This window comes from Gossypium hirsutum, chromosome D10 (assembly GCF_007990345.1).
Source record: "Gossypium hirsutum isolate 1008001.06 chromosome D10, Gossypium_hirsutum_v2.1, whole genome shotgun sequence".
Lineage (NCBI taxonomy): Eukaryota > Viridiplantae > Streptophyta > Magnoliopsida > Malvales > Malvaceae > Gossypium > Gossypium hirsutum.
In genome coordinates, this window is record NC_053446.1 from 52057449 (window position 1) to 52067254 (window position 9806).

General features: G+C 31.0%; 2 protein-coding genes across 2 annotated transcripts; both read left to right on the forward strand.

The window, feature by feature from the left end:
- Window positions 1-1166: 1166 nt before the first annotated feature.
- LOC107916197 (major strawberry allergen Fra a 1.08) lies at window positions 1167-1961 on the forward strand. The gene is made up of 2 exons (XM_041103241.1): window positions 1167-1417; window positions 1503-1961. Exons 1-2 carry the CDS (start codon window positions 1237-1239, stop codon window positions 1799-1801), a joined length of 480 nt encoding a protein of 159 aa, XP_040959175.1. The 5' UTR covers window positions 1167-1236; the 3' UTR covers window positions 1802-1961.
- Window positions 1962-7260: 5299 nt separating this feature from the next.
- LOC107916198 (major strawberry allergen Fra a 1-3) lies at window positions 7261-8115 on the forward strand. The gene is made up of 2 exons (XM_016845346.2): window positions 7261-7509; window positions 7584-8115. Exons 1-2 carry the CDS (start codon window positions 7329-7331, stop codon window positions 7880-7882), a joined length of 480 nt encoding a protein of 159 aa, XP_016700835.1. The 5' UTR covers window positions 7261-7328; the 3' UTR covers window positions 7883-8115.
- Window positions 8116-9806: the final 1691 nt, after the last annotated feature.

The window sequence follows — 9806 nt, forward strand, 5'->3', positions numbered from 1 at the left end:
TATTGAATAAATTTTAAAAAATATTTCTTCACATAAAATGTTTTCTCCCACCCACATTGTGTCCACTACACCTATAATCATTATTGAATAAATTTTAAAAAATATTTCTTCACATAAAATGTTTTCTCCCACCCACATTGTGTCCACTACGCCTATAATCATTATTGAATAAATTTTAAAAAATATTTCTTCACATAAAATGTTTTCTCCCACTCACATTGTGTATCTATACGATTATTTAAACCCCCAATTGAGTTGATGTCACGGGTTAATCCAGCAGCTACTCAGTTAGAAAAAAACTATATACCTTTTCTATTAAATGATTATCAACATGTTTTGTTATGGAAAAAGACTATATACTTTTAGATAATATTTAAATAAAAAATCTAAAATTAACATATACAAAGATGGAATACATGGTTAATGGATTTATAAATTTATTTAAATTATTTTTTTTGTTTGAACTTTGTACATATTACATATATGTTGTTGTAATTATTAATTTTAAACCATATATTTTTATTTATTGTATATTATTTTTAAACACATATATATGTTCTAGATATATAATTTTCGCACATATACGTGTAATAAAATTTCTAGCATGAATCAAAAGCACAAAATAAACTCAAGAAAATGCTTGCTATATATAAAAAAACGCTTGATGCATAATAGGAGCAAAATAATATTAAAAATTATAATATAATATGAAAAATAATTTAGAGGTTCATCTACAGTATTCTATTATTTCATGGGATTAGTCCATATTATTTAAGGGGTAGGACGAATCATATATTTGTGTTTATATTTTTTCATATTATTTAAGGTGTAGGACCAATCATATATTTGGGTTTATATTTTTTACATAGATAAATTTCATTAAGAGAAAATATTTGTGTTCATGTGCTCCGCCTTAATAACTTCGCAGGTTCGTATAATATTAGCCAAATAAAGTATAAGGTACACGTTGGGCAATTTTTTTTAAAAAAAAAAGGAAAGTAAGTGCTGGGGCAGGGAGGTGGGGCTGCAGAAGATTTTTATCCATTTTGACTAGTACCAATTCAATGAAAATTAATAACAATTTTGAATATAAATCCAATTAAAAAATGAGAATAATGAATTTCTTACGCTTCAAGTTCAGTCTATAAATAGCATCTTAGATCTCTATCATCCCACACCTCAAATACTCGATCATCCATTTCTTCTTTTCTTTGAACTTAAAGTAATATTAGAATCATGGGTGTTTTCACTTATGACTATGAATCTACCTCTCCAGTCGCCCCTGTCAGGCTTTTCAAGGCCTTTACTATTGAAGCCGCCAAGGTTTGGCCCACAGCTGCCCCTAATACCGTCAAGAGTGTTGAGGTTGAAGCTAATCCTAGCTCAGGAAGCATCGTAAAGATCAATTTTGTTGAAGGTTAGATATTTCATTTTCATTGGCATTGGCATTTTTTAGCGTGTTTTACATGAGTATATTGGATAACAAGTATTTGTTTGTTTAGGCCTTCCATTCCAATATATGAAGCACCAGATAGGAGGACATGACGAAAATAATTTTTCATATAGCTACAGTTTAATCGAAGGTGGGCCCTTGGGGGACAAGCTTGAAAAAATCAGTTATGAAAACAAGTTTGAGGCAGCTGCAAGTGGAGGAAGCATTTGCAAGAGCTCGATGAAATTTTACACTGTTGGCGACAATGTAATCACTGAAGATGAAATCAAGGCTCTCATTAAAGGGAGTGAGGGAGTTTACAAGCCTGTTGAAGCTTACCTCTTGGCTAATCCCGAAGCCTGCAACTAAGATATAGATTGCTTTGAATTCTCATGCTGCTTTTAAAGAGTGGCCATTACTTTCAATGGTGTTTTTTATATTTTCTTTTTCCACTTAAAACCTAAACTTTCTTATGATTATTTTAATAAGAGCGGTGGTGGTGATCGAGCTTTGATCATCTTTATTTTCATTACTATCAAATAATTTGGGTTGTATCATCTTTGACATATACTGAAATAAAATAAACACCAATTCACAAACAAAAAAGGTTTTACCTAGTATATTGATGAGTTAAAATTTATAAGACTTATGCACGTATTGATGAAATAGTAAAGTGATAAATAGATATTATTCCTACAAGGATCCAATTTTAAATTACTTAGTAGTAACTATTTAAGTTTTATTCATTTCAAATCAATAAAATAAAATTTAATTATTATTAAAATTAAACTAAGTTGATTAAGAAGCCTTTATTAAACTAAAACAAGGAAAATTTATATATGGTAAATCCTATATGGAAGAATTAAATGTTCATTCACCTCCTTATATTCTATATTCTAAAAACAATTTTGTGTTTAGACAATTGAGTTACTCATTTTACATGGGCATTATTGTCAATATAGGAGGATGTGAGTTCGAATGTGCTGAAGCGCATTATCCTCTTATTAATGAGTTAGAGAGGGATTATAAATAATTTTAAATATTGTTTTTAAAAGAGCATATATAATTAAAACATATAACGAGATTGTAAAAAAGGAAAAAAAAAACCTTGTGCGTTTCTTGCTTACCACGATGGGAATAGACAAACTAACTAGTTTGGTTGCCTTAGAGATTGATCTTAATTATTATCCTTAGTACAAAAATTTGACAGTAATTATATTATATTCTATTTTCTTTATCATAGGGAATTATAACCTGTAAAAAAATTTAATAAAATGAACATGAATTACTTCAATTCATAGTGCTGTAAATCATCTCCCCTTTCTAACGTTTGTATTGGGAGAGCAGGTTAACCAAAACTCCTGAGCGCCACAAAAGGAACGAAGGCATTAAAAAAACACCCATAAATCCTCATGGAATCATTATATTATCTTTGAGAGATGCTTCAAGGTTGGATATTTAAACTTGTAACTAGTATATCAATCACTGATAATTATAGTAAATTGCTTTACTATTTTCCGTTTTCCACATATATGTGGAAGGCAATTTCAGATGAGGAGATAAAAAAAAGCTTTGTTTGACGTGACTCCTTTGAAAGCTCCTGGGAGCGATGGTTTTCATGCTTTGTTTTTCAGAGTCAGTGGAATGTTGTGGAATTGCTGTCTGTGAGTGGGTTAAAAGGGTATTTAATGGTGGGTCAATTGAACCAGATTTGAATAACACAGTCATTGTCCTCATTTCTAAGATTGCGCATCTGGAAAGTTTCCAATAGTTTAGGCCTATCAGTTTGTGTTCAATCTTGTACAAGCTAGTCATGAAAGTCATTACTAATCGATTTAGGTGCATCCTCCCTAAATTAATTGCGCAAGAGCAGACGAGTTTTATTCCAAAGATGAATATTATGAATAATATCCTCATTGCACAGGAAGTCATTCATTCCATGAGAGGGAAACGCCACTAGAAGTCTTGAATGGCAGTTAAAATTGTTCTAGAAAAAGCATATGATCGAGTGCGGTGAGATTTTACCGAGGCTTTGCTAAGACCTGTAGATATTCTGGTTTTTTTATAAAGGTCATTATGGATGGAATATCAGGTTCTCCGTGCAAGTTCTTTGGAATGAGATTCCAGCATAGAAATTTAAGCCGACGAGAGGGATCTGTTAGGGCTAACTTTTATCTCTGTATTTGTTTGTTCTATGTATGGAATGGCTTGGGTATAGTTTTAGTTCGGCTATTTCTAATGGTCAGTGGCATCCAATTAGATTGTCTAGAGCTGGGCCGGATTTATCACATCTATTCTTTGTTGATGATCAGGTAATTTTTACCAGAGTTGACTTGGGTCATTCACTACTCCTAAAGGAGATTTTGGATAATTTCTACAATATCTCTGGTCATTGTGTTAAGGCTCGGAAGACTAATATTTTTTTCTCAAAAGGGGTTAACAAGGTGGTGGGTAGTGGAATTAGTAGTTTGCTTGGTTTCCAAAAAGTGGATAATCCCGGTTCGTATTTGGGTGTTCCTATTTTTTATGAAAGGGTCACCAAAAGTACTCTTAGATTTGTGGTGGATAAGGTTGAAAGTAAGTTATATAATTGGGAGAAGTTATCTTTAGCTCGGAGAGCTACTTTAGCACTATATGTACTTTTATCCATTGCAAAATATTTCATGTAGTCTTTAATGATTCTAAGGCTCCGTTTGTTTCATTGAAAATGGCTTCCGAAAAATGATTTTTAAAAAATGACTTACTTTTTTTGAAAAGCTAATATTTTCTGGTGTTTGGATGAATTTGTGTAAAATATTTTCTTTTGTTTGGCAAGTTCTTTAAAAATATTTCATAAAAGTCGTTCTCAATTAAACAAACATACATTTGAGATTTTTTTTCATTGTTTAATTGAGTTTATTTTATATCTATAATTTTATATTTTACATTGTTTTTACATATATTAAAAATATTTTGTTAAATTTAGGTTCATTGCAATGATCATTTTTTAGTTACATGACTACCAAATGAGCATTTTTTTATTTAAAAATGTGACATTAACAAAATTGACAAAAAAATCAACAATGTTAGTAGTTGGACTTGATTTTCAAATTTGGAAAGTAGAGGGACTAAATTCTTTAAAATAAAAGTATAGAAACTAAATTGCAAATTTGTGAAGAGTATATAGACTTATGACATATTTTAACGTTTATACTGCAAAACATTTATAATTAATATATTTATAATTGTAATAAATATTTAGTATTAAAATATTAATATTGATATTTTCAATAATATGTGAATAATATTATTTAAAATTATTATTTTTAAAATTTACTATTAAAATAAAATTTAAATATTAAATAATTTATTAAAAATAATAAATTATGTTAATTATATTAATAATTTATTATATGACTAAATATAAATAATTAAATACGTATGTTTAATAATATTAAAAATATAATATTTTATATTAATATTTTAAATATTTTAAATATTTTAAAAATAAAAATAAAATTTATTATCGGTATAATAATATTAAACTTGATTTAATTAATTTGTATATAAAAGTAAAATTATCTATTGAGGAGGTCGTTTCCGGAAAATGACTTACGCTTTTCAAAAGAGTGAGTCATTTTATAAGGAAAAAAGCTTATTTTCCGTTGACCTGTATGTCATTTTCTGTTGACCAAGCTATTTTCTGTGAAACAAACGCAGGAAAATACAGAAAATATTTTTCATAAAACCTTTTACATGTAAACAAACGGACCCTAAATGAGTATGTGATGAGATTGAGCGCTTGGTCAGATAGTTTATTTGGGTTGGTCGAGTGGGAACAAGAAGTTGACGTTAGTTAGTTGGGATTCAGTCTATCAGCCTCGTTCTTGTGGAAGACTTGGGTTTCATCATTTGGAGGATCAGAACAAGTCATTTTTGTTGAAATTGAAGTTTAATTTGGTTTTGAACGACAATGCTTTATGGGTTAGGATTCTCATTTCGAAGTATGGTATGAAGGAGAGGTTGCCAGAGAGCATTTTGAGAAGTTCAAGTTTGTTCCTTTGGAGGGCTCTATCCAAGGTTTGATCTTTGCTTAAAGATAATCTAGTATGGTCCATGGGAGATGGAATGAAGGTCGATTTGTTATTGGAAAGATCATTGGATTGCGAGTGTAGGACCTTTGATGCGGCTAATCCTTTCGCATGCTAACTTGGATCCTGACTATATGCTTAACGTGATGGTAACGGTGGATGAGGTGTGAAATATTGTTTTATTTCGAGTGTGGCTGTTTCAAGACATTGTTCGGTGTATAGTCAGAATTTCGACACCCCATTCTTCAGCGGGTCCGAACAGGATTGCTTGGAGCCATCAACCTATTGGATCTTTTTTTTGTTAAAAGGGCGTATCACATGATTCAGGAGAATTTTAGGAGGCCTAGATATGAGACTTGTAAGACGGCATGGAAATTTTAAGGGGCGCAAAGAGTTCGTTTCTTTATGTGGCTTACTTTAAAGCAAAGATTGCTCACAAGCATGGAATGTGTTAGGAGAAGAATTGGTCAGGATCCTTCTTGCCCAGTTTGCGGCCATGCCTCTGAAGACCTTCTTCATGTCCTTAGAGATTGCTCTATGGTGAAACATGTATGGCTGAGCGTAGTGCCTGTAAATCAGAGTGATAACTTTTTCTCTGTTAACAACTTTGCAGACTAGTTAGTTTCTAACTTATCTTCACGTTTAAAGGTACACTCTGAGGAAGTTTTTTGGTCTTTCTTATTTGGTTTAATATCATGGTGTCTTTGGAAGAACAAGAATTTATTCATTTTATAGTGTTTGACTTGGAATGCTTAAGAGATAATTAAAGTTTCAGTATGTTGGGCTCAACAATTTTTAAATGTTCATTTGACTATGATGTTTAAGCTCAGGTTTAATCTTTGTTGAATATTTGTGTTTTTCTATATACTGATGGGGCAATGAATGTGAGTACAAGATGCACATCTGCTGGTGGTGTAGTGAGAGATCAGTTTGGTGATTGGATTGTCAGGTTCAATCATAATTTAGGTGTTTGTCTAGTCTTTGATGCTGAACTCTTGAGTATTTGGGATGTTTTACTATTGTTATAAGAAAAGGGGTATGTTAAAGCCTTAATTCAGGAAACTTGCTTGGAGCAGTCAATGCTATTCAAGATGACTATTTGGGGTATCAATTTAGGCCTTGGTTTGATGAATTAAGCAGATTTTATAGTACAAGGAGCATTGGACAGCTAGGCATGTCCCTAGGGAGAGAAATCAAGTTGCTAATCGTTTAGTTAAAATGTTTTCTGTTTAAATTGATGGTATGCATAGATTAATAGGCACGCTTAGGGAGTTGATTGATCTCCTTAAACATGATAAAGTTGGTAGTGCTTTTGTTCATTTAGTTTGATCTTGTTATATCTTTTTATTAAAAAAATCTCTAACACGATTTATTTTGAATTTAATAAAAATAATTTCTTAAAATAATAATTTTAGACAATTTTTAATCAATGCTTATAAAAACCGTCAGCACACCAAATTAATTGAACCATAAGTCTCTGTCAGCACAATTCATTATTCCCTCTATATATTTAAATAAGCATTATTGAAAACAATAAATTAAGCAAATAAGTAGATAAGTAGAAGACAAACTGATACAATATTTGAACTCACCAATTTGCGATTTAATAAGAAAGTTCTGGCTGCCTAATTTGACTAGTACCAATTCAATGAAAATTAATAAAAATGTTGGATATAAATCCAATTAAAAAATGAGAATAATAACTTTTTACGCTTCAAGTTCAGTGTATAAATAGCATCCTAGTTCTCTATCATCTCACACCTCACTCACTCAATCATCCACTTCTTCTCTTCTTTGAACTCAAAGTCCCAGTTAATATTAGAATTATGGGTGTTGTCACTTATGACTATGAGTCTACCTCCCCAGTCGCCCCTTCCAGGCTTTTCAAGGCCTTTACTGTTGAAGCTCCGAAAGTTTGGCCCACGGCTGCACCTAATGCAGTCAAGAGTATTGAGGTTGAAGCTAATCCTAGCTCTGGAAGTATCGTAAAAATCAACTTTGTTGAAGGTTAGTTCTTTCATTGGCCTTTTTGTAGTCTGTTTTACACGAGTATGTTGGATAACAAGTATTTATTTGTTTAGGCCTTCCATTCCAATATATGAAGCACCAGATAGGAGGACATGATGAAAATAAATTTTCATACAGTTACGATTTAATCGAAGGTGGGCCTTTGGGGGACAAACTTGAAAAAATCAGCTATGAGAACAAGTTTGAGGCAGCTGCAGGTGGAGGAAGTATTTGCAAGAGTTCAATGAAATTCTACACTGTTGGCGACAATGTAATCACTGAAGATGAAATCAAGGCTCTCATTAAGGGAAGTGAGGGAGTTTACAAGCCTGTTGAAGCTTATCTATTGGCTAATCCTGAATCCTGCAACTAGGATATTGGTTGCTTTGAATTCTGATTCTTGGTTTTAAAGAGTGGTCATTGCTTTTAATGGTGTGTTTTTTATATTTTCTTTTTCCTTTTAAAACCTAAATTGTCTTCTAATTATTTACATAAGAGTGGTGGTGATCGAGCTTTTGTCATCTTTATTTTCATTACAGTCAAAGAATTTGGGTTGTCTTTGACATATATAGAAATAAAATAAACAAATAAACTCAAAAAAAAAAAGGGTTTTACCTGGTATATTGATGAGTGAAAATTCACAATCCATATTAGAGATGTGCATTCGGTGGTTGGAACGATTTGATTATTTTATAACAATAATCGAATAATTAAAAAATTTTACTGCAATTGAATTAATCGAACCAAACTTAAAAAGGTAAAAATGAAACAACCGAACTGAATTTAGTCAATTCGATTAGATTTAGTTAATCGATTTTTGCTTTTTTTTGGTTTTTAACTTAGTTGAACTCCTCCGATCCAAAAATTCTTCACTGTTCGTGTCGGCATGTTTGTTCCTCACAGAATAGGAGCAAACAGTAGCCGCCTTACCTTTTGCTATAAAAAGGATTTTAGCCTTTGCTTTCAAAATCATCCCAATCTCTCCAAGAAAGTGTGTATACTTTAGTATACAGTTGGGTAATTCCTTTAATTAAGGATTTCATTAGTTTGTAATCTTTTTATTATTAGTGAAGTTATCATTAGATATTGGATTTTGAGGATGTAGATAATTGGTTGAATTTCATAAATTTGGTGTGTTCTCTTATCTATTATCTTATTTATATTTATTGATTTTTTCTATCGTTTTTGATATTCAATAGTAACTTGTCGGGTTAATCTATAATGTTTAGGAGGTGAGAAAAAGTCGATAGAAATCGATCGAACCAACCAAAATTCATTTTTCTAAATTAGTTTAGTTGGTTTCGAGTTTAACTCGGTTACATTAGGTGATTAACTCAAGGTAATGTCGACTCGATTTCGGTTTTGAAATTCAAAACTATTTTAATCAATGACACTAACTTTACGTATAAAAATATAATATATTTAATTATACCCAAACCCAATATGCCATTTACCAACCCAATCTCAATCCAAGCCAAAATTAAATCGAAAATTTCAAATACCCAAACCCAATAAAAATAAAATAATAATTTAAATTTAAAAATTTAATAAAAACTAAAAATGTAATAATAATTAAAAAACATTAAACAAAAAAAACTAATAATTCTAACTTTCTAACCCTAAAACCTAATTTCCCAAAACCAAAAAAGAAAAATCTTACCTTTGTTGTAGCCCACAGTCATTCCCCTGACCCTGTGTTTCACCTTTGTAACGATCTGAATTATAGTGGTGTAAGAAAATACGATTTTAAAATCTCATTTTTGTAAACTAGGTCCGTAAGGGCAAAAAATAAAAATTTAGGAAGTTAGTATGAAAATAGATAGAAACTTTGTTAAGTAATTTAACCGATAAATTGGTTAATTAAAGTTCAATGACTAAATTGTAAAAGTTCAATAAATTGTAAAAGTTCAATTGATATTGAGTTTGTAACACCCCATACCCGACCCGATCGTCGGATCTGAACTATAAGGTGCTACACTTCATTAACTATTACCTAAAACGCTCCTTTTTAGTAATACAATAACTCAAATTTATAATGCTAACTCTTACATACAAATCTTTAATTTAGTACTCTTCAGATGCTGAGTGAAGACAAATAGACATTTGCAACCTAGATAAATAAGGGATTTACTACCATGTTAAGACACATAAGGAACAATTTCACTGGAAGTTCCATTACATTGAACTAATTTAGTGACTTGAAAATTTGAAATCGATTTTTAGTCTTGGTTACAACTTGACTCAGACCCTAAGACTCCGCCTTAGGTCGCCTCGTTTTATGCACATTGCTATGACCA

What these genes read in the sequence shown, in the direction of transcription:
- LOC107916197 (XM_041103241.1), top strand. Translation starts at nt 1,237, where the DNA reads ATGGGTGTTTTCACTTATGACTATGAATCTACCTCTCCAGTCGCCCCT. An exon ending in AAAGATCAATTTTGTTGAAG is followed by an intron (nt 1,418 to 1,502) that starts GTTAGATATTTC and finishes TTGTTTGTTTAG; the next exon opens with GCCTTCCATTCCAATATATG.
- LOC107916198 (XM_016845346.2), top strand. Translation starts at nt 7,329, where the DNA reads ATGGGTGTTGTCACTTATGACTATGAGTCTACCTCCCCAGTCGCCCCT. An exon ending in AAAAATCAACTTTGTTGAAG is followed by an intron (nt 7,510 to 7,583) that starts GTTAGTTCTTTC and finishes TTATTTGTTTAG; the next exon opens with GCCTTCCATTCCAATATATG.